The sequence below is a fragment of the Salvelinus sp. IW2-2015 genome, linkage group LG4q.1:29, assembly GCF_002910315.2.
Source record: "Salvelinus sp. IW2-2015 linkage group LG4q.1:29, ASM291031v2, whole genome shotgun sequence".
Classification (NCBI taxonomy): Eukaryota; Metazoa; Chordata; class Actinopteri; order Salmoniformes; family Salmonidae; genus Salvelinus; species Salvelinus sp. IW2-2015.
This window is the reverse complement of record NC_036842.1, coordinates 21,024,044-21,049,123: the sequence shown is the minus strand read 5'-3', so window position 1 is coordinate 21,049,123 and position 25,080 is coordinate 21,024,044. Positions and strand designations below refer to the sequence as shown.

Sequence of the window (25,080 nt, the reverse complement as noted above, 5' to 3'; positions counted from 1 at the left end):
AAGCTAGCTAGTACCTATTCCATTTATGTGGCGTCGTCAAAGATGGAATATTTGCTATCGTCAGTTATTCCAAGATTAGCATGCAGCTGTAGTGCTTCAAAGTCCCTGTGATAAGGTTAGCGATAAACTGAAGTCCAAACTGAACAGAACTACACTCTCTTATACCATTGTCTTAAATATATTTAATGGTCTCGTTGCAAAAGCTAAATGTCGCTAGTGAATTTTTTATTTTTTTCACCTTTAACCAGGTAGCAAAGATTATAGCAAACACCACAGAAACGGAATTGGTGCTCGCTAGCTTTGCAAATTCAGCTATTGTTGGAAGCTGCCAATATGAAACAAACTATGTTAAAATTTCAAAACGTTGCAGCATGTGTTGTGTAAATGTGTGTGTGCAGCTAGACCCGTCAGCCAGCCAGCCAGGTAGAAAAATGTCAGAAAAAAGTAAAAGACGGACATCAGATATTTTTCAGTACACCAAAACGCAAAGTAAGAACTCTAGTAGCCTAATATCTCAAAGACCAGTTGATAAAATGTTCATAAGAAAGAAGTGAAATGCTAATGGAAATGTTTCACAATGATGTCATTAGGCAGAGCAGGCAACAGATGGCACACAGACAGCAGAGCTGGGGACAGATATGCAGGGACAGACTGGCAGAGACAGGGAGTCTCAGGTAAGTTAGTTGAGTCTTTGTTTGGCAACATTATGAAAGGTTCTCAATTTTTTTGACTTGTAAAATAGGGACATAATTGGAAAATGCCATGAATACCCCCACTCTCAATTTAAACTGGTGACTGAACCAAGATTTGTTTAAGGCAATGGTATTGCTGTTGTGATTAATTGTGTAGTTTTGGGTACCGGTAGTTAGGAGTACAGCAAACACCTTATTTCTTTTCTAGGAGACAGACTGTGAGTCAGTGAGGGTGGTGAAAGGGAAAGAGCCAGGGAGAGAGACTTCAGAGGACAGTGTCACAGCCACGGCAGGACCAGGTGTCACCCTTGTTGCCAGCAGCACCAGTATAGGGGACAGTGGCACAGCATCGTCCAGTTACCTCATTGATGACACAAAACCATATCAGCCACACCCACAATTTATAGAACCGCAAACTCTTGCAAACAGAGTGTTGACGTTTCAAGAGAGAGGAACACTGCACTGATAAGGAACATTGCTATAACTATTATTATTAGTAGTATTATAATGATTTAAACAAGTTGGGACAACCCTTSAGTTAACTACTGTACCTAACAATTATCCAGTAGTAGTGATTATGGTCCCTCAATATACATTTAACATATTACAACATAGTCTATGTGTTACAGCACTACTTTTGGTGTCCCCCTCAGGAATTGCTCCTGAGAAAATTTAATGTAATTGTCCCCTCCAAGGTTGATATCAGATTTTCGCCCCTGAGGAAGCTACATTTAAATTTTGCTCCATCATCTGGACAGCTGTTGGGAATCAGTGTATACCCTCCCATCCCTCTCCACAGCCCAAGGGTCTCAGGAGAAAACTTGTCATGACTGGCTGCTTTGTGCACAACCAATGGGCACATCTGAGGACAAATCCATCCACCCTTTTAGAGCACGTACGGACTATATGCCATGTAGCTGCACAGTGCAAATACTGAAAACAGGGTTTTGAAATAAGGGTGTGGACACAAATACACATTGAGTGATGTGAATGTTAGCTACATAAAATATAGTGCTTTATGCGCCAAATTATATAAAAACTTTATACCAAGGATTTAATAACAAAATTATATTATAGAATGTTGTGTGTGCTGAAATTGCACGTCATGTTTACAATACCGCGTTGGTAATAAGGAATTATTTGTTCGACCGAATGGGAAAACGTCTGTGTGATCATTTGAAATAAGAGCAGGATCAAAAATGTAAAAAAAGATATTTGATACAGATGTTATTATAAACATCATAGCATACATATCGGTGAATGCTGTGACATATGAAATACGAGTGATGGCGTAATCAATGTGTAATCAATGTGTAATAACTATGTAAAAAAATTATGAACGTGTTAAATTATTATGTGACGTGCATTCAAATTCAGGCCCTGAACAAGCTTATTTGACCCGCAAAGACCCAAAAGGATCTCTATGCTTATTTTCTTCGAATGACGTCACGATATCGTTTGTTTACAGTTGCTAGGGTTACACTTCCACAACAGAATAATAAATAGTGGTAGCTACATTTAGCTAGAAGCAAGCTAGAAGCAAGCTAGCTAGCTACCTCAACTATCTTGGTTTCACAAGATAAATTAGCGATTTCACACTACTAACTAAGTGCATTGTAATGAAAGTATAATGACTGCATTGGACGCTTCTGTTGAACAAAAATCTATTGGAAAATGTTTGCTGTATAACTGGGTAGAGGAGGTGAGTTTTTTTCTTGGTAAAAGTTGTCTCAATATGAAAGCTGGTAGTAGTGTGTGTGTGTGCGTGTGTGAGAGCGAGAGATGTAAGTTAGCGGTAGGCCTACATGTATAGCTAAGTTCAGGTATATGAGGGCTCGCATGTTCTCCCTCCTGTTTTCTCAGTTAGCTATGAGTGCCATCATTAATAGGTAATTAGTACAAGTCACCCCTTTAACTAATTAAAAATGATTGAAAACAACAATATGTTGTCACACATGGCACAGCTTTTTATTAATCTTTGGAATTACATTCATTCAGCGGACCACTGCCGTCCTTGACAATGAGAGGCCCAGAGCGCACATCCACAAAAATGGACATAAAGGGATTCTCACTATGGATCTGTCATCCAAAGTTCAAGGTGTCACCACGGTGAATGATGCTTTCACCCCTCCCAAGGGTCATGGAGTGAGACAAAGAGGTAGGTACAGAATAAGAACATTGAACACCAATAAGCATCCTACATCCAGCCGACCTTGAATAGATTTTCCCTGGAATGAGTTTTAGATTCAGTGGATGCCACGCAACATTCAAACATACTGTAACCTTACTACTGTGCAAACTGTTCATAAGCATACTGTTGTGCTGTCTCACTGGCTGACTTGATTAAAATTCACTCAAGCATTTTAGAGTTCGGTATGTGTTTTGCCCATCTTTTATTTGTTTGATTTGTTAAGGCCTCAGAGGAGAACTTTTGGAAAATGATCTGCTCAAGAAAATAAGGTAGGCCTAATTGACCAAAGTTTCATTTCATAACAGTTATCATAATGTGAACAAAACATTCAAGCTTGAAATATATATTTTTTTACGATGTGACTTACTCGAGACGTGACACAACACTGTTCAATCCATGCCTTGAGCGGAACTGGTAGGAGGAAAGGGATGTAATTTACAAGTCTTGGTTAGTTTTACAGTTCTATGAAAACTTTGTGCTTTTTGATTTGACTTCATTATCTGATTTAACATTTATGTGCATTGTAATGTGGTTAATAGAATGTGTCCACAACAATGTGGTTAACATCCCCAACAAGCGATTTTAACAAAGGGAGGTAAGACGGTTAAAACTGGTTGTTGGAGGGGAGAGAGTCTCAACTCATATTCACTGACTTATGCCATACAAAACCACACAGTCACAAAACTGACCTATATTTTTACTGTATGCTCAAAGTGAAATGTAAAGAACATTAACAAGGCTCTAACTAGTTTATTATGACAAAAATAACATCAATTTAAATAAGTAGCATTAGTCATAGAACCTTTAATAGTGGTTTGGAGAGTGTTGCTTTGTTTTTCCATGGCAATAATCTGCTGTAGGGAAACAGTAAGAATAAATGTCAACACATCAACACTTCTTGGAAGCTGCTCAACGTGAGAATTAAATCTGGATCTGTGGACACCAGTTATGAAGAGATAGGACAGGGAGTTTACACCACAAATAAGTATGTTATGACAACCTATATGAATAATGTAGAATAACAGTGGAACAATGTTATTTTGATTCACATGGCAATGCATGTATTATTATGCATATTCATGCACTAATCATGTAAGCCTAAGAATAACTAGCCTTTATCACTGCATAGACCTTACACACAGCAATGCAGCTACTGATAGATTTAAAAATCTAGTAATCTAAAGTTGTTCAGCAATGTGAAAATGTGGAAAAACAATGTCAGAGTAGCAGAGACAGATAAGGATATTGCTGTAGGTTCTCATGCTGATATGGCCCTCCTCTATCCCACAGTGAGCAGACACATGCAGAATTTAACCCTGACCCTCCGAAAACAGAGTTCTGCTCCACTACCAAAGAGGACTACAAAGTTGAAGGCTTTCAGCCTTCCCTGCCTTCACCACTAAAGGTCTTCTAAATCAAGTATATTCTATGAACATGATTACCAAATTTCGCTCTTTGTGAGACACCTTGTTTTGGGACTAGCTACCTTTTATAATTTTCCTGTCTTTCACATATACAATTGACATCAGCATTATTCAACTCATACTTGAACAGAATGTTCATTTCTAATGCATTCTTGGTTTGCTGTGATTAGGAGCATGACTACAAAAGCGATCAGGCAATTACCTTTTGGAGTGAGAATCATCATCAGATACAGGTTGGTCTGATTATTACATTACTCCCCCATTTACATAACCCTCTCTACATTATCAGAAATGGAGAGAGCACCATGTTTTCACTATTACTGGATGGCTGCTTAACATTATAGTCAACACTAGACAAAATGCCTTTGTTACATTTTATCATCTTTATTATTTTCAATTATTAAGTCAGCTTTTGTGTGATGGGTCATTTACTCTGCTATAGTACAGTGACTGTGGCATTAGTGGTCTGTCTGTGTTTGTGAAGCATTTGTTGCTTGGCTATTCCACTTACAAAATTGAATACAATAAATTGCTGGAAGAGACCTCCCACATACCCACAACTCAGTAAAACATTACATGAGTGTGTAAAGAAAGCAATTATTTTCAAAAGCATGTTATTTACCCTATCAAGGTTAGAGGACCATAGCCTTATATTCTTAAGTATTCTTAGGTTTGTACTCTTTGGGACTCACTCCTAACATTATATTATATAATTATATAGTATTAATATTGATATAGTATTCATATTATATAGTATTTAATCTCTACTGCACAATCTGGCTTTTATTCTCTCAATTAAACCATCATTATTGTTGGACATCTGGCCCTTGAGTTTTAGTATTTGATGGCTGTTGATATGTAAGATATTAACAAATGAAAAGGATTTAGCATATGTTTGTAATTTTGGTGTCATATTTGATGGCTATTTACAAGCCTCCATTTTGAATGTGGAGCCCTTCATTAAGACATCTTATTAGATTCTGCCAATAGACTTTAAAGAGTACAGCTGGTACAGGGTACTGTCGATTTCTGAATGAAATGATACATCTCATCCACTTTTGAACTCAGTTCAGTTAATTTAAGCCTTAAATGAGCAGCAGATACTGTAATAATAGCATACCTGGCATACATTTCACTGTAGTCTGATAATACTCTACAGTCTACACAAAAACCTTTTTAAACAGCAGCAAGAAAACATTATGTCCTGTACCATGTTCTGCCGTCTCAGGGTGTGACAGCGGTGAGAACCAGGGATACCCCATTCAAGATGAACGCCACCTTCAGCACACCTATCAGTGAGCACATGGATGACAAGCCTATTCTGTACACACCGGAGAATTAAGCTGTTACTCATGTGAGCATTGGACACAGTGGTATTAAATTATTGTTCCATAATATTGTGTATGAATATTGCTCTGTTTATCATTTCAATTAGGTCTAGTCTCTGCACAGTATATGAATTGCGTAAGTACTGCTGTAAGGGCTGTCGCTCTCCTCATCCTCAGACGAGGAGAGGAGAGAAGGATCATCAGACCAAAATGCAGCTTCAGGGAAATAAGCCATCCTTTTATTTACACGACGATGGCAACACGAAACACAAAACACTTTCAAATTTACAAAACAAGAAAACGACGTCGACGAAACCTGAACATAAACTTACATAACTAAACATAAACTCACGGACAGGAAACAGACGACATCAAAATGAACGAACAGCCAAACAGTCCCGTATGGTATCGACACGACACAGACACGGAAGACATCACAGGAGACAATCACCCACCAACAAACAGTGAGAACACCCTACCTAAATATGACTCTTAATTAGAGGAGAACACAAAACACCTGCCTCTAATTAAGAGCCATACCAGGCAACCAAAACCAACATAGAAACAGATAACATAGACTGCCCACCCAAAACACATGCCCTGACCATAAACACATACAAAAACAACATAAAAACAGGTCAGGACCGTTACAGAACCCCCCCTCAAGGTGCGAAACCGGGCGCACCAGCACAAAGTCCAGGGGAGGGTCTGGGTGGGCAGTTGACCACGGTGGTGGCTCGCCTCTGGACGCTGTCCCCACACCACCACATAGTCACTCCCCGCTTCTGTCTTCCCCTCCCAATGACCACCCTAAACCTAACATCCCCTAAATGAATGACCAGCACCGGGAGAGGGCAGCACCGGACAAGGGCAGCACGGACAAGGGCAGCACCGGGACAAGGACAGCACCAGGACAAGGACAGCACCGGAACAAGGACAGCACCGGAACAAGGGGCAGCACCGGAACAAGGGGCAGCACCGGAACAAGGGGCAGCACCGGAACAAGGGCAGCACCGGAACAAGGCAGCACCGGAACAAGGGGCAGCACCGGAACAAGGCAGCACGGAACAAGGGCGACCGGAACAAGGGGCAGCACGGAACAAGGGGGCAGCACCGGAACAAGGGGCAGCCACCGGAACAAGGGGCAGCACCGGAACAAGGGCAGCACCGGACAAGGGGCAGCACCGGACAAGGGCAGCACCGGACAAGGGGAGCACCGGGATAAGGGGCGGCAGGTCCCGGCTGAGAGACTCTGGCAGATCCTGGCTGAGGGACTCTGGCAGGTCCTGGCTGAGGGACTCTGGCAGGTCCTGGCTGAGGATTCTGGCAGGTCCGGCTGAGGGATTCTGGCAGGTCCTGGCTGAGGAACTCTGGCAGGTCCTGGTTGAGGGACTCTGCAGGTCCTGGCGGACGCTCTGGCAGGTCCTGGCTGGACGGCTCTGCAGGTCCTGGCTGGACGGCTCTGGCAGTCCTGGCTGGACGGCTCTGGCAGGTCCTGGCTGGACGCTCTGGCAGGTCCTGGCTGGACGGCTTCTGGCAGGTCCTGGCTGGACGGCTCTGGCAGGTCCTGGCTGGACGCTCTGGCAGGTCCTGGCTGGACGGCTCTGGCAGTCCTGCTGGACGCTCTGCAGGTCCTGGCTGACGCTCTGGCAGCCCGGCTGACGCTCTGGCTGGTCATGGCAGACGGCTCTGGCTGGTCATGGCAGGACGGCTCTGGCTGGTCATGGCAGGACGGCTCTGGCTGGTCATGGCAGGACGGCTCTGGCTGGTCATGGCAGACGGCTCTGGCTGGTCATGGCAGGACGACTCTGTAGGGAGGAGAAGAGAAGACAGCCTGGTGCGTGGTATAGGCACTGGCTGCGCTGGAGAGGAGAAACAGCTGGAGAGAGAACCCGGAGAGACAGCCTGGTACGGGGGCTGCCACCGGAGGACTGTACATGGAGGTGCACCGGGTATACCGGACCGTGAAGGAGGACACGTGCTCTTGAGCACCGACCTCCCCAACCCTACAGGTTGAATGGTCCCCGATAGCCCTGCCAGTGCGGCGAGGTGGAATAGCCCGCACTGGGCTATGCAGGCGAACCCGGGACACCACCTGTAAGGCTGGTGCCATGTACACCGGCCCGAGGAGACGTACTGGAGACCAGATACGTTGGGCGGCTTCATGGCACTCGGCTCGATGCCCAACCTAGCCCTCCCAGTGCGGCGAGGTGGAATAGCCCGCACTGGGCTAAGCACGCGTACTGGGGACACCGTGCGCTTACCGCATAAACACGGTGTCTTACCAGTACGACGCCTTCTACCTCCACGGTAAGCACGGGGAGTTGGCTCGGGTATCCTACCGGCTTTGCCACACTCCTCGTGTGCCCCCCCCAAGAAATTTTTGGGTCTGACTCACGGGCTCCAACCGCGTCGCCGCGCTGCCTCCTCATACCAGCGCCTCTCAGCCTTCGCTGCTTCCAACTCCTCCTTGGACGGCGATATTCCCCTGGCTGAGCCCAAGGTCCTCTACCATCCAGGATCTCCTCCCAAGTCCAGGAGTCCTTGTTGCTCTGTTAGCATTCCCTTTCCGCTTGGTCTTAGCGTGGTGGGTGATTCTGTAAGGGCTGTCGCTCTCCTCATCCTCAGACGAGGAGAGGAGAGAAGGATCATCAGACCAAAATGCAGCTTCAGGGAAAAAAGCCATCCTTTTATTTACACGACGATGGCAACACGAAACACAAAAACTTTCAAATTTACAAAACAAGAAAACGACGTCGAAAACCTGAACATAAACTTACATAACTAAACATAAACTCACGGACAGGAAACAGACGACATCAAAATGAACGAACAGCCAAACAGTCCGTATGGTATCGACACGACACAGACACGGAAGACATCACAGGAGACAATCACCCACCAACAAACAGTGAGAACACCCTACCTAAATAGACTCTTAATTAGAGGAGAACACAAAACACCTGCCTCTAATTAAGAGCCATACCAGGCAACCAAAACCAACATAGAAACAGATAACATAGACTCCCACCCAAAACACATGCCCTGACCATAAACACATACAAAAACAACATAAAACAGGTCAGGACCGTTACAACTGCACAAATGATTTAACACAAGCAGACAGATTAATGGTTTTGAATTGTAACTTTATCTCAGGGTCATTGTCTCCTTGCGGAATTACAGTTGTTGTTTTTTTATTCATACCAGGGCTTTGTATTAAGAATATTCTCTCTGTTTGTTCACGCTTTTATTTTTGTTTGTAGGTTATTTTCTCCTATGGTCTTTTTCTCAAACCTTTGCAACTTGTAATAACCACAATTGAGCAGTGCTGAACAACAGAAAGCCACATTTTCCACTTTCTCCTGTGCTGGGCAAAAATGGATCTGGCTATTGTCCTTGGACAAATGACAAGAAAACCATTTGTTTTCTGAGATAAGGAAAGTGTTTTTCCACCGTTAGAAAGAGAGGCACACAGAAGCCTCCACCTTACAGATGTCAGAAATATTGATGTTCATGCAGCCTCCTTACTTTAGAGAGCATGGCTCCGATTCAGATTCGTGTTCTGTCAATCAAGAGACAAGTCTACATGGTGTTCCTCTCTCCTCTCGCTTTCAGCAGAGATTATAGGCGGTAGCTATGGCAACAAGTAATTTTAGACTACATTTATGCAGATTTTCCCCCAAAACATTTCATTACCTCATGGGATTAGAGGGGGAAACAATTGATGTCTGAAACAGATGCCATTTAGCTACTTCCAGCCAAGTGAAATATATTGCATATAATTGTTTTAATTCAAATTAACTGTGATAAAGTAAATATTTCCTTGAATAAATTTGACTACTAATTTTTGTCCATGATTCAATTCAATTAATAATGTCTGTTTTGATCTATCCATAACTGTGTATTTGTTTAAGTTTATAAAAAATGTATTGCAGTACTTCATTCTCTGTATTTCCCTGTGAAGGGAGCAGTGCTCTGAGTTATTAAAATGGATGTAGTGCTTTTGTCAGAGGAGACAAATGTTGAACCATCTTGTGAACTATGTGCTTGTGATACAGTAGGCCTACATACCTGCAGTAGAAATTCCTTCAGTGCATTCCCCCATCAAAAGTTCCCTTCTTGGTTGTTGTTGTCTCTCCTCCCAAATTGTACCAAAAATGCTAATGGTGTTCTTCACCCTCTCTTCAACTCTCTTCAAAAGATAAAACCAGGAGCCTTTGATGACTCAACAATTACTCAAATTCATTCTTCATTCTTCTACTGAATTCCACAGTATCATTTAATTTAATTTAAACATCTGTATGCACACACATGTACAGATTTGGATACTGTACACTCCCTGAAGGGGAGACAAAAGTGATGAGAGACTTATGTGACACTTACTTGGTTGATAAGGGCCCGATTCAGACTTAGGAAATGTATGCTACAGACAGAAATTGGCATATCAGCATTATTGACAGAGTCCCGTGGCGCTTGTGGGGGTCGTCGAGCAAAACAGAGGACACCACCGTGTTTGTGAGAGTCTCATCTTTTCATAGAGTGGTCACATTAGTTCGAACGCTACAGACGTTTCTGTGAGAAGACTGATTTTTTGGGATGTCTCATGATCTGACAAACATCGCTGTAGCTCGGCCACCTTCCACCGCCGATGCGGAAGGCCGACATACGCAGATGGGGCGGATTGAGACGCAGCCCATGCAAATATCTCTAACTTAAACGGACAGATTTTGATGGGGATTTTTTCATTATGTTACTTAGATTGATGCACAGATTAATCTTAAGGATTAATCTGTCTCCTCCCCTTCATCTACACTGATTGAAGTGGATTTAAGAAGTGACCATAAGGGATCATGGCTTTCACCTGGATTCACCTGGTTAGTCTGTCATGTAAATGTTCCTAATGTTTTGTACACTCAGTGTATATTGGTGAATCAAAAAAATTGTTTTGATTCATCCTGAAAGTTGCCATATTCAATTTTTCAATCCATTAAACATTGGAAAAAGGGAAAAAGTGTACAATAGGGGTTGACCAGTAGTCCTATAAATCTACCCTAATAATCCTCACTAATCATGAAACTGTGATGACAACGGTTCAGTCTTCGTGAACCGTGTGCCAGGCTCCAGGTTTAAACTCATTATGGTCTGCATTCCATAATGATTCAAATAGGTTACATGTCACAAATTATAGCACAACTAATACGTTAGCCTAACATGATCCACTATTGCTAGCGATCCCCAGAAACAACCACAGGAACGTGACAGAAAGAAATGTAAACTAACGATGAAATGGAATGATGCAAAATGGAATGAAACTAACACTAACATGACAGTTCTAAATTTATGGTGGTATAACTGACGAGGGCTACCGATAGTGGCTAATATTTAACATGATACAAACTGTAAAAAAAAAAAAAAAAAAAATACAGTGAAAAGTTCAGGCATATAATTAAAGCATTCTTGAAATCATAAATCAACTCAGTAGGTTTGGCGCTATAGGGTCATTTGCGCATGGCTACAGGGTGGCAGGTGGTTAAAGCGTTGGGCCAGTAACCGTAAAGGTTGCTAGATTGAATCCCCGAGCTGACAAGGTAAAAATCTGTCGTTCTGCACCTGAACAAGGCAGTTAACTCACTGTTCCGAGGTCGTCATTGTAAATAAGAATTTGTTCTTAACTGACTTGCCTAGTTAAATAAAGGTTAAATAAATAAGCATTATCACTTAATTACGGAATTCCCCCTTAGTGAATTGGAGCAGAGATGAAGAGACACATGATGCACACTGCCATGTCACAGCAGCTAATGACTGGTGATGTCATTGCAGCTGAACACAACTGCATCCTGCACAACCTGATAATGACTGTTATTGTACAGTGTACAGGTTCTTCTCACTCTGCATCTCTTTTTTCTCTGTCTGTTCACACCTGAATTTTGCAAACAGTTCATTGTAGTCACTACCTGTGCAGTTTGACAACATTGCCATGTGAAAAGGCAAGAGATTTTTGTCAACGTGCATATGGTGGTGTTCTAACATTTACTAGAAGGTTTATGATACTGGCAGATGCAATGCAAATACTAGGCTACAGATGATTGTATCGTGGGACTTTAGTTAAATAAAAGAAAGAAAACATTTAAAGCTACTTAGCATTGCATAACTTCTATCTTTCATGTGTGAAATGCAATAGCCACTGTTGGTTTATGAACCTATTAAAGTGATACTGTAATGGACTAAAAGGGACAGAGCAGGGGACAACGCTGTAATTAGAATTTAGGATGTCTAAGGTACCGTAGCAATTTCAACAGAAGGGCCATTCAAGATTCCCAACAGGTTATGCTGACTAACTTACACTTTCACTCCTAAAAAGAGAAACCTTTCAAACAATAAATGAAGCAGATTCTCGAACATTTTTAGAGACGTCATAAGGACACTAAATTGTGTCCAAGTTACATCTTGGAGAAACTATTTGGGTAAGGGTTATCAGGGGAATATGGCCCAGTTATTAAAGCGGGTCCGGTTCCACGAGAGGGAAAAAGGGGACTTAGCCCCCTCAGTTGAAACTTGTGTCCCCTCAGTTTTAGTTGTATGTCCTTATATAAAAATAGCATAAAAGTTCAAATGATTGAGTGACAGGTTTGCGCGAAATCTGTACCTCTGCTGCGCTGTATCAGCACCATAGACAGAGCGCTCCGCGGAGTGTGTTTGTGTGTAGGGGGGCTATGGAGAGCCACCGGGTGGTTAGGTATGACACCTTTGGATTTCCATAAAAAGCCGCCAAATATAGATTGTGTTATGCCTTTATTGATCTGATATTTTGTCTATAGGCCTATAGTAGGCCTACCGCTGTTTTGTACTGTTCGCATTCATTCGTTCGCATTCGCAGTTGTTTCAGTATTCAAAGCCCAATTGTTTTGGCATGAATAACTAGGCTACTACTTTCAGCATTTAGTTTGCATTATTTTGGTAAGACAGATGTGTGTAGGGCTGCATTCACATAAAGTAATTCATCTTTTACAAACAGCATATTTATCTTGTAGCCAGGGGCGAAAATCTGATATCAACCTTGGAGGGGACAATTACATGAAATTTTCTCAGGAGCAATTCCTGAGGGGGACACCAAAAGTAGTGCTGTAACACATAGACTATGTGTGTGTAATATGTTAAATGTATATTAGGGACCATAATCACTACTACTGGATAATTGTTAGGTACAGTAGTTAACTGAAGGGGTTGTCCCAACTTGTTTAAATCATATAATACTAATAATAATAATAGTTATAGCAATGTTCCTTATCAGTGCAGTGTTCCTCTCTCTTGAAACGTCAACACTCTGTTTGCAAGAGTTTGCGGTTCTATAAATTGTGGGTGTGGCTGATATGGTTTTGTGTCATCACTGAGGTAACTGGACGATGCTGTGCCACTGTCCCCTATATCTGGTGCTGCTGGCAACAAGGGTGAACACCTGGTCCTGCCGTGGCTGTGACACTGTCCTCTGAAGTCTCTCTCCTTGGCTCTTTCCCTTTCACCACCCTCACTGACTCACAGTCTGTCTCCTAGAAAAGAAATAATGTGTTGCTGTACTCCTAACTACCGGTACCCAAAACTACACAATTAATCACAACAGCAATACCATTGCCTTAAACAAATCTTGGTTCAGTCACCAGTTTAAATTAGAGTGGGGGTATTCATGGCATTTCCAATTATGTCCCTATTTTACAAGTCAAAAAATTGAGAACCTTTCATAATGTGCCAAACAAAGACTCAACTAACTTACCTGAGACTCCCTTGTCTCTGCCAGTCTGTCCCTTGCCTATCTGTCCCCAGCTCTGCTGTCTGTGTGCCATCTGTTGCCTGCTCTGCCTAATGACATCATTGTGAAAYATTTCCATTAGCATTTCACTTCTTTCTTATGAACATTTTATCAACTGGTCTTTGAGATATTAGGCTACTAGAGTTCTTACTTTGCGTTTTGGTGTACTGAAAAATACTCTGATGTCCGTCTTTTTACTTTTTTCTGACATTTTTCTACCTGGCTGGCTGGCTGACCGGTCTAGCTGCACACACACATTTACACAACACATGCTGCAACGTTTTGAAATTTTAACATAGTTTGTTTCATATTGGCAGGCTTCCAAMAATAGCTGAATTTGCAAAACTAGCGAGCACCAATTCCGTTTCTGTGGTGTTTGCTATAATCTTTGCTACCTGGTTAAAGGTGAAAAAAATAAAAAATTCACTAGCGACAATTTAGCTTTTGCAACGAGACCATTAAATATATTTAAGACAATGGTATAAGAGAGTGTAGTTCTGTTCAGTTTGGACTTCAGTTTATCGCTAACCTTATCACAGGGACTTTGAAGCACTACAGCTGCATGCTAATCTTGGAATAAACTGACGATAGCAAATATTCCATCTTTGACGACGCCACATAAATGGAATAGGTACTAGCTAGCTTGATAGTTAATGTTTGCGCGCTAGCTCTGCAAATTCAGCTAGTGTGTGAACCCTGCAACATTAAAAAAATATATACATTGCTAAAGCGCGATTGACTGGATTAACCTCACGTCAGTTACGTACACTGAGTGCTTTTCTGACAGTAGATACGAGCCCTCTATTACCTTGCCAGCTAAAGAACTGGCAGTGGATCAAACCATTGTGAGGCAAAGGGCGGGGGGGTCGCAATCTTGTGAAACTTAAAAACGCGCTATTAAGTGTCTATAATCAGCACAATTGCTTTCATTGCGTATTATTAATATTATTGAAATTACATAGTTATGTTTACAGTGATATATTGGGGGGGACAAATCATATTTTTCCCAGGATGGGGGGGTCGTGTCCCCCCCGTCCCCCCTGGGATTTCCGCCTATGCTTGTAGCCTATATTCATTACCAAAGTAGCATTGCTTTAGTGTGTAGGGCGCTGTCTATTGTATTGATACAGCGCAGCTGAGATGGGCTACAGATTTCACGCCAACCTGTCACTTCAAAAGCACTCAATGGTCTCGGAGTCTCAGCCTTTGAACTGTATGTTTATTGTGATAGAAGCAGAATTCTATATAATTCCAATGCAAGAACCACCAAAAATGTTGCTCCCTCACCGATTTCAACTGCCCCCTTAGTAACTTTATCCTGGCACCGGGTCTGTATAAAAGTTAAGACGTACGGCCAGACACATAAATAGTGAGCTGGTTACAAGAAATGTCCCCCTTTTACCGTCAATGATGATATTTCAAAATGTTATTGTTTTGTAAAAATCTGATTTACTAAATCATGAAATGTTTTTATCAAAAGCACCTTAACAATGCAGTGCACCGGCTCACACACGACTATGAAAACACACAAGGTTGAACGTAAATGATATTATCTGAACAATGTATGAAACACAGTTGTATTGTACTCAGTTTATTGAACAAAATATCTTACAATATCTTGGAAATACATATATCATCTTGTACTCTATAACACCACTGTGGAACTCGGACCTCTGCATTGACATCTATTACACTGTGTGCCCATCCGTTATGAACGCTGTATGGAAATATTAATACAGAATTGACTTCCAAACACATTATACAAATCTTAATATAGAAAGTACTCAATCTCAGGACAGAAAGATTCTCCATACAAAACATCTTACCATTTTTGGGGCAGTAACCGTACACAGGTATTATAAACATACCATTAAACATCCCTTCTTTTCCAAAAAGGCCTAATTCAGTAAATATTGTTGTTCCGCTTTTGGGGAGGGAATCACCTTTAGGCATTATTCTAGAACAAATAAAGCATTGGCTGACTGTGCCACTGTGTAGCCTCTGTGGTTGGCTCCACTGTGGGTACACGCTATCAGCAGGCCTCTCAGATAACGTACACATCAGTCTTCTCCCCCTCAAGCCAATAGGTTCTCATTTTGCCTTTGCCCTGGAAAAACACAGAAATCAATAGGCTCATCAATGGAGACGAGTGGAAGTGATAGATACACAAAAGGGCTTCTCTTCCTTGAAGGGTGACCCTGGCATTAGCTGGGCCTGGTAAAACTAATCTGGCATCCCTAGAGAGAGTACGCTACTCTTCATAACCAGACTTTATGGTTTTCTTCCATTTCAACAGGAGAGTACAGCCATCTTTTCTACGACACTCGTAATCTGAGTGATCCAGAGCTGCAGTCTACTGAAATGTACTGCATATAATAAACAGAATGGGAATCACAAGACCACATTTCACTATAGCTGACCCTGTAAAACAACAGATTTCACTGCACCTATCTGGTGTATGTGACAAAACACTTTTGTATTCTTTAAAAAAAATTCTATCATATTCATTTCTCAGACAAAATTGAATACATGAAGCCATTACAGATAATGCTGACAACAACACATGCATTATTCATTGTGGCCTTACCTTCATTTCTACCTCCCCTCTTTCTTGGAGTTCAAAATAGCCAAACTCATCCAGCACTTCTTTGGTTGCTGAGGAGAGGTGGATCCTCAAGGCTGTGAAACACATCAATGGAACAATAGACAATCACAGTGAGTGCTTTGCAGGGAGTGACACCGAGTAGCATTAATGAAACATTTATCCTCTGCCATATGCACTGTGGTAGATCATAACAATTACAGTACGCATACATACATATGTCAACCAAGTGTATGTTATGTGAAGGTCAAAAGTAGAAATGAACAGTGAAATCTTCCTGTTGCTGTAGAAATAGTCCCTAGAAACAGTTGTTGCCAGTCCAGTCCCAGAGGTGATTCCTACCACTATAGGATATTTTATGGTATGCAGTTTATCACTATGGATGTGGCCTGGCTATAAGTGTTATTAATTATTTATCAACGGACGTGAAAGCACACAGCAGGAAGAGAGCAGGAAGTGAGTGGGTTAATCAATAATGTGATGAGTCACTCACAAAAAATCCTGGCCGGCACAGCACCAGCGGTCCAACTACCACCACACCAGTTAAGAACAGCTGCCAGTAATACCAGTCCAGATAACCACTATTAAACTATGATGACAACCTCCATCCCCTCTGTTGCTTTGTGATGATAAATATTCCATTCCCTGTCTACTTAATCTATCCCTTGATGCTTTGTTTCTTACAGGGAAGTATGTGCAAAGAGCTAGTCCACAATATTTTTGTTATGGATTCTCAGACACAAGCATTAGTCAGATTTAGTCAAGACAAATAATGACGGGAAACCAGTCTTTCACAAAACAATTGCATAAGCAAATATACAACAGGGAATGCTCGACAGACGAACAAAATCCAAATCCAAGGAAATACCACATAATCAACAGGAAATAATGAATACTTAGTTGTTTTAGTTTGTGTCAGCTGAAACATGCAGTGCCTTCAGAAAGTATTCATGGCCCTTGACTTATTCCACATTTTGTTGTGTTACAGCCTGAATTCAAAATTGCTTTTTTTCTCACCCAACTACACACAATGCCCCATAATGACAAAGTGAAAACATGTTGTTAGACATTTTTGCAAATGTATTGAAAATGAAATACAGAAATATCTCATTTACATAAGTATTCACACCCCTGAGTCAACACATGTTACAATCAACTTTGGCAGCAATTACAGCTGTGAGTCTTTCTAGGTAAATCTCTAAGAGATTTGCCCACCTGGATTGTACAATATTTCATCCTCAGTTTTCTCCTATCACAGCCATTAAACTCTGTAACTGTTTTAAAGTCACCATTGGCCTCATGGTGAAATCCCTGAGTGGTTTCCTTCCTCTCTGACAACTGAGTTAGGAAGGACGCCTGTATCTTTGTAGTGACTGGGTTTATTGATAACCCATCCAAAGTGTAATTAATAACTTCACCATGCTCAAAGGGATATTCAATGTTTATTTTTACCCATCTACCAATAGGTGCCCTTCTTTGCGAGGCATTGGAAAACTTTCCTGGTCTTTGTGGTTAAATCTGTGTTTGAAATTCACTGCTCGACTGAGGGGCCTTACAGACAATTCTATGTGTGGGGTACAGAGATGAGGTAGTCATTCATATTATATTAACTGGATTCCAGAATGTGACACTGTTTAATGTGGCAAAATTTCCACATTAATAGTTTTAAGTGTTTAAGTGCTGACACCAATCAAAATAGAAAATAGGAAAACAGAGATCCAAATCTGAAACTCACCCTCTCCATTCGACTCCATCCGAGACGCTGTGTTGACAGTATCTCCAAATAAACAATATCTGGGCATTTTCAGACCCACCACCCCAGCACAGACAGGCCCTGTACAGAACAAAAGGCAGTGACATTTACTGGAAATATCCTCCATGGAAAAGCATACTGTAGATGGATAACAATTTCTTTCATCACCAGAACCTCATGATAAACTAAGTGTATTTAAAAGCATGATCAAGATATGATTGAACTCAAAAACAACATATTCACACAATGACAGGATCAGGCACCTCCCACACACAATTTTTAAAGACCTATCAGTGATGATGTTCATGTCAAGTGTTTGAATAAGAATATAAATACTGCCTGCATGAGATAATTGTGTCCAAGCACAATGAAAAACCTCCTTTGCATGCAATACAGCTTGTATTTGTTGTATTTGATCATCATGTCAAAATATTGTAGGTACTGGAAATATCTCCAGAGATTTCTTAGCTGAAATACTGTATGTCTTAAAACCTAGATATTGTCATCAACTGTCATAACCAATCACAGCAGTTTATAACATTTAGTGAGCAAAAGCCCCATGCAATCATGAGGCAGGATACATAAGTGGGCAATTTAATCACAAATGACTTCTTGTCTAGACAACTATTTACCGTATAATAAATAATTTTGTGCCATAACATAATTCAGATATTTGTCATAGAATTAAATAAACTGTCATTGGCTAGGGAAGATCATGTAACATTTAGGAGGTATTGAACGATTTAAATGTGTATGATTTATTAGAGGTTGAGTGGTAATTATATGGATGCTAAGGATCAGGAGTAGGATTGGGCAGTCCCCAAAAGCACTGACTCATTCCATTTGAAAAAAACAACAACAACATCTATCTTCCAACAGTAGTTAATAAGCATAAGACATTTTAACCATCATTTCAAACTCTATGTGAAATGTGAAATTTATACCTGTGTGGATTCCTATCCTTAGCCGTAGTTGGTCTTGGGGTCTGTGACGAATCTTGAATGTTTTCACTTGTTCTAGTAAGGCTAAAGACATCCCAGCTATCTCCCTTGCGTGTAGTTTACCATTCCTGACTGGAAGCCCTGACACCACCATGTACGCATCACCAATGGTCTCCACCTCAGATATACATGACAACATGTTAGTAGGTTGAAACGGGTGACTATATATAAAAGAACCATATTTACATTACAAAACATAATTCATCTGACTTACCTTGTACACATCAAAATTATCGATGATAGCATCAAAGCAAGTGTAGAGATCATTCAGCACTGTCACAACCTATGAAGAGTAAAACAATACTTTAGCTACAGTACTCAGTTAAACTAGAAACAATGGTTCAAGGGTAAAACAATACTTTAGCTACAGTACTCAGGTAAACTAGAAACAAATGGTTCAGGGTAAAACAATACTTTAGCTACAGTACTCAGGTAAACTAGAAACAATGGTTCAAGGGTAAAACAATACTTTAGCTACAGTACTCAGTTAAACTAGAAACAATGGTTCAAGGTAAAACAATACTTTAGCTACAGTACTCAGGTAAACTAGAAACAATGGTTCAAGGGTAAACAATACTTTAGCTACAGTACTCAGGTAAACTAGAAACAATGGTTCAAGGGTAAACAATACTTTAGCTACAGTACTCAGTTAAACTAGAAACAATGGTTCAAGGGTAACCAATACTTTAGCTACAGTACTCAGTTAAACTAGAAACAATGGTTCAAGGGTAAAACAATACTTTAGCTACAGTACTCAGGTAAACTAGAAAACAATGGTTCAAGGGTAACAATACTTTAGCTACAGTACTCAGGTAACTAGAAACAATGGTTCAAGGGTAAACAATACTTTAGCTACAGTACTCAGGTAAAACTAGAAACAACTGGTTCAAGGGTAAAACAATACTTTAGCTACAGTACTCAGGTAAACTAGAAACAATGGTTCAAGGGTAACAATACTTTAGCTACAGTACTCAGGTAAACTAGAAACAATGGTTCAAGGTAAAACAATACTTTAGCTACAGTACTCAGGTAAACTAAAACAATGGTTCAAGGGTAAAAATACTTTAGCTACAGTACTCAGGTAAACTAGAAACAATGGTTCAAGGTAAAACAATACTTTAGCTACAGTACTCAGTTAAACTGAAACAATGGTTCAAGGGTAAAACAATCTTTAGCTACAGTACTCAGGTAAACTAGAAACAATGGTTCAAGTGTAAACAATACTTTAGCTACAGTACTCAGGTAAACTAGAAACAATGGTTCAAGGGTAAAACAATACTTTAGCTACAGTACTCAGGTAACTAGAAACCAAATGGTTTCAGGGTGAAACAATACTTTAGCTACAGTACTCAGGTAAACTAGAAACAATGGTTCAAGGGTAAAACAATCGCAAACACCACCACTAAAACCAGATAACTGTTACCCTCCTGCTCCTTCATTCTCTATTTTAGAAATACTTCTTCAGCTAGTGGCAAACATTTGTGAAACAAAGCAATTTCAAAGATAGTGTGCAAAGATAATAAGTTCCACTGTGCGTGTTCATGAGACATGTTCCATTTAGTTTGCATGTTTCTGCATGAACTCCCAATGGTTCCCCAGTCAGATTAAAATATTTCTGCTCCCCCTGCCTTGGACAAGTGCCCAGAACCTCAATTTACTGAGAAATGTGCTTGCATGAGTTAAACAACGCAACAGACCAAATACTGGGAACACATTTTCACAATATTTTCCGGAATTTGAAGAGTAATACACATCAGCTGTTTATTCAAAATATGAAGTGTTTCTTGTCATTCATTAAATAAATGTTTGTATATTGTAATTCCTTTGAGGGTCTATTGGTCAAGTTAGGAGATTCAGTGGCTTATGGAGAGAGAAATGGTGATAAGAAAACAGTCTTAGTTCTAGTTTAACTTTCAGAGGGGCTTAGCATTATTTCTTAAACCATTACGACTTAATCTGGGGGGGAAATGGCTCAATGTAATTAGATATTTTAATTAGATAGAGCACTAACTGGTAGGTGAGATACCTAGACCTCAAAGCTACACTAATGTTGAAAGAATATCATCTGTTTTGTGGCCTTAATTGAATAGACATGTGACCTTAAAATCAAGTGCGTAGAATATAAGTGACAATGAATATATTTCACATAATACATCGCCACTGAAACCTAGTGGTTGGATTCTTAGCTCTGAGCTATATTAAAATACATTTGATGAAAGGTAAGATTTATGACTGTACTTGTAAGTAGCTTCTGCTGGATGAATAGAATAGATCAGTCTGAGTGTACCACTCGCCAAGTACAAACTATCGCTCATGCAGAGTTATTGGAAATGATATGAAGACTGACGTGTCTTCACAATTTTAGAAGAAACACTCCAGAAATACTTTGTCTGAATTCATGGCACAAGTAGCATCAAGAAGAAAACCTGGTTCCTCTGGATGAATTTCAGAATCCGGAACGACCAAAATGTCTGGAGAAAAGAACATGTTGGGACACTGCACTTAAAACCATTGAGACCATTACAACCATCCCATCAAATCAAATCAAATTGTTTTTGTCACATGCACTGAATACAACAGTGAAATGTGCACCTTACAGTGAAATGTGCACCTTACAAGCCCTTAACCATTCATCAGCCATTCATCATACAGTACTTTAGACCCTGGTGAAGGGATTCTCAATATATGAGTGGTCTTGAAATCTTCTTCTTCATCTTCTTCTTCATGAGAGAGAAGTCATTTCATAGCAGCTACAGCACCCAGTGACTCAGCAATGCGTCAATGCGCTCTCAGCTACTCACAATAGCTATTTTGAGTTGTGGCCTCTGTGTGGGAATGCTTTGTAACTATGAGACATACGGTAGGTGCTTTAATAGGCTCTGCATGAGTGAGGTCGGTGTAAGTAACAAAGAAGCTCCTCTACATTTCCTCTTCATATTCTCTTCTCTTCCCATAATGTTGTTGGACCAGCATATTTTCAAGCTTTCTTGTCAACTACCTTCAAGTGTCTTGAGGGAGAGTTTACAGGAAGTCTCTAATATCCCATGGTGAATTGATACTTCGACTCAATAAACCTTGAGTGCATTTTACTTAGCAAAACTGACTGGTCACACAGTAAGATTCAAAGTGCAAAATCATGTTGTGGATTTGCTCCTGCTGTTGGTTGGTATAGGATAGCTACTGTATGAAGTCTGTACCTGTTGTTGGTTAGGAGTGAATATATCTACTGACAGTTGTTTACCTGCAGTGGTGTACTCTCAGCTGACATTGACGTGAAACCCACAATGTCACTGAAGTAGATTGTCACACTGTCAAACGCCTCTGCTTGGACCGTCTCCCCTCGCTTTAGCTGCTCTGCTACTGAGCTGTGGACAAGAAAACGCAAAGTAAGTAAAACCACAATGAACAAAATGCTTATACAGTGCTTAAGAGATAATGTTATCGTTCGCTATAAATCAACAGTGACAGTAAGCTTGGCAGCTACGATCCACAATGAGTAAATAAGCAGATTCTACCAGTATCATTTCCTGTTCACCAATATTTTAAAGTACAGTAAAGAGCCAGAGGCACAGTGTAGCACTAGCAGCTAGTTTAATCCAGGACTCTGGTAAAATTAACTGAATTATCTGAATTCTGCAGTGAGAGAAGGTATCTCTCGGTTCTCTCAGGCCATTTTCTGTCTGTCAAATTGGCTTAAAGTTGGAGGGAGTCATTTGGCCAGACAATGGGAGGATAAATGAGTGTGACTACGGCGCTGAGACAGACAGCTTAAATAGATGGAGGACATGGCTTGTCATTTGCTGCTTTCGTGTTATCAGAGGTGCTTAACACCCTATCACATTTCTCCTCCTAGTTCTGGTTAATGAGAAGTTTGCTTGTCAGCTCCCATCCCATCTTGCCTTGCCCTTTCATCTCCTCTCTGCTTAACTGTGAATGTGAGAATGTGAGATATAGAAAGCTGAGACGCTCTTTCTTGGAATTTGAACAATGATCAAGTGGCACAGCATTATACAGAAAATAGTCTCCTCATTTTCTCAATTTGATAAGCAGAAGTTCAGACTGATAATAAGGATAATAGGGCAAGACGAAAATCTGAATAATAATTATTCTTACTGTGGCAAGATCTGGTAAAGTAGATTTTCGGCTTTTCTTTTCTCCTCCAGGTAGGCTTGCGTTCGTTCCTCTACCAGGTTCTCCAGGTTGTTGGCGTACTGCTCCATCCTGGACAGCAGGTTGTTCAGAATACTGGTACTGCCCTCCCTGTGATGAAAAAAGACAGAAAGATAACATACCCATTCATTTGTTGCTATTCTGAATGAAAAATATCTGAACTTTCTATTCTGTTAACATCACCTAATGTACAATTCAATGCGTATTTCAGAAGTGACTTCATGGTCTAGAGCCTGATAAAATCTGTAATATTTTAAGCCTGATTCCGTTGAGTTTTTCCTAAATCCATTTCTCCGTTTTGTTTTTCCTGGTTTCCATCTTTCCAATTTATTTTCAGGTTATCGGCCTCTCAAAATCACACTTTTTTTTATACATCAGGAGGCCACTTTTAGATCTGGGAGAAATCTAAGAAATGTTGAATTTTGTGTGTAGTTACCCTTTAATGCAAGTGTGCACCAGCCAGAGACCATTGTTTGGTTAGCAGTGTTTCTGTAGCGCTCGTGTGATTGCAGAGTTTCCTAAACGAAATGCTCACTGGATTGATGCAAATAATCATGATATAATTCTGTCAGGTAGGCATAGACTACACTGTAGTTAAAATGTAATTGAGAAGGTTTTTGGGAAATCTTTTCCATTTACCAGCAGACGGTTATTATTATCATTATCTCTAACGGCTACACAAAGTGGCGGGTTGAATAAAGAGAAAGAAATACCTTTAAAAAATCTATAAATGTATAATTCTTGTGCAATTTACACTGTGTACAAAACATTAGGAACACCTGCACTTTCCATGACATACACTGACCAGGTGAAAGATATGATCCCTTATTGATGCCACAGGTTAAAGAAGGTTTTGAAGCCTTGAGACAATTAATACATGGATTGTGTATGTGTGGGTGAATGGCTGTGTGAAGGGTGAATGGGCAAGAAAAAACATTTAAGTGCCTTTGAACAGGGTATGGTAGTAGGTGCCAGGCGCACCGATGTGAGTCTGTCAAGAACTGCAACGCTGCTGGGTTTTTCACACTCAACCGTTTCCTGTGTGTATCAAGAATGGTCTACCACCCAAAGGACATCCAGCCAATGGCAGGCCAGTGGTCGAAAATGGGTCATTGATGAAAGCGGACAAAGGAGGCTGACGAATTGTGCAGAGCAACAGACAGGCTACAGTTAGTCAACTGACAGTCCAGTACAACATTGGTGCCCAAAGACCCATAAAAGAATGCACAACTCATCGTACCTTGATACGAATTGGATATGGCAGCTGATGACCTTACAGAGTTCCACTTCTTTCAGCAAAAAACAAGAAACTGTGGTTGCAGTGGGCTAAGGAACAAAAACACTGGACACTGGAGAATTGGAATTACATTGCCTGGTCTGATGAATCGTGGTTCCTGCTGTTTTATGCTGATGGGAGGACTATGGTATTGAGAAAACCACATGAGTAGATGCATCCATCATGCCGCGTGTTAACACTGCAGGCTGGTGGTGGTGGTGTTATGGTGTGGTCTTTTCATGGCACTCATTGGGCCCCTTGATAAAAGTGGAGCAACGTTTGAATGCCACAGGATATCTGAACATCATTGCCTATCAGGTGCATCCCTGCATGGCAGCAGTATATCCATGAATGGATTTTTTCAGCAGGATGCCACAAGGCTAGGATTGTCCAGGAATGGTTATACGAACATTACAGTGATTTCAGCTTACTGAAGTGGCCTGCACAGTCACCAGATCTTAGTTATTCAAGTATACATTACCAAAGTTACCATAGATTGACAAAAATGACCTGTTAATACCAATATTACTGAAGATTCTTTGGTAAATTACCGGTACCTTTGCAACCGTAGTTGTGATCTCCCTGGCACAACTGTCAGAATTCAAAAGGAGGATTTCTACTATACCAACACAAAAAAAGCCTTTGTTTGCACTTGTAAGAAATACAGAAGCGTTGAATAACATCAAAACACTTCTGCACAAAGGGGGCACATCTGAAAGTTGTAGGAAAGCTTAATCCAGCGACAAAGCAAATACCAGGGTCTGATTTCCTCCCACAGCTCATTAAGTACTTTATTTTCTTTGTCACAGAGGTCACTCATCTGTACATCTTGAAGG

General features: G+C 40.8%; 2 protein-coding genes across 3 annotated transcripts in view; one reads left to right on the top strand and one right to left on the bottom strand.

Annotated features, from left to right (window-relative positions):
- The first annotated feature begins 2,180 nt into the window (after positions 1-2,180).
- Positions 2,181-6,016, top strand: spag8 (sperm associated antigen 8). Its single transcript, XM_023984058.2, has 6 exons — positions 2,181-2,394; positions 2,691-2,850; positions 3,107-3,152; positions 4,174-4,288; positions 4,478-4,540; positions 5,536-6,016. Exons 1-6 carry the CDS (start codon positions 2,323-2,325, stop codon positions 5,647-5,649), a joined length of 570 nt encoding a protein of 189 aa, XP_023839826.1. The 5' UTR covers positions 2,181-2,322; the 3' UTR covers positions 5,650-6,016.
- Positions 6,017-15,017: 9,001 nt separating this feature from the next.
- The window catches only part of LOC111961636 (atrial natriuretic peptide receptor 2), a 60,431-nt gene continuing 50,368 nt past the window's right edge, over positions 15,018-25,080 (bottom strand). For both annotated transcript variants that reach the window (XM_023984055.2, XM_023984057.2), the window contains exons 16-22: positions 22,912-23,058; positions 22,040-22,163; positions 19,013-19,081; positions 18,742-18,916; positions 17,780-17,878; positions 16,030-16,121; positions 15,018-15,549 (exon numbers count right to left, since the gene is read on the bottom strand). In XM_023984055.2, the coding sequence (XP_023839823.1) occupies positions 15,487-15,549; positions 16,030-16,121; positions 17,780-17,878; positions 18,742-18,916; positions 19,013-19,081; positions 22,040-22,163; positions 22,912-23,058 (769 nt within the window). In that variant the 3' untranslated portion in view covers positions 15,018-15,486. The remainder of the gene's footprint in view (positions 15,550-16,029; positions 16,122-17,779; positions 17,879-18,741; positions 18,917-19,012; positions 19,082-22,039; positions 22,164-22,911; positions 23,059-25,080) is intronic.

Coding starts and splice junctions, on each gene's coding strand:
- spag8 (XM_023984058.2), top strand. CDS start 2,323: ATGACTGCATTGGACGCTTCTGTTGAACAAAAATCTATTGGAAAATGT. Junction 2,395..2,690: donor TGTATAACTGGGTAGAGGAG/GTGAGTTTTTTT, acceptor ACATTCATTCAG/CGGACCACTGCCGTCCTTGA. Junction 2,851..3,106: donor TCATGGAGTGAGACAAAGAG/GTAGGTACAGAA, acceptor TGATTTGTTAAG/GCCTCAGAGGAGAACTTTTG.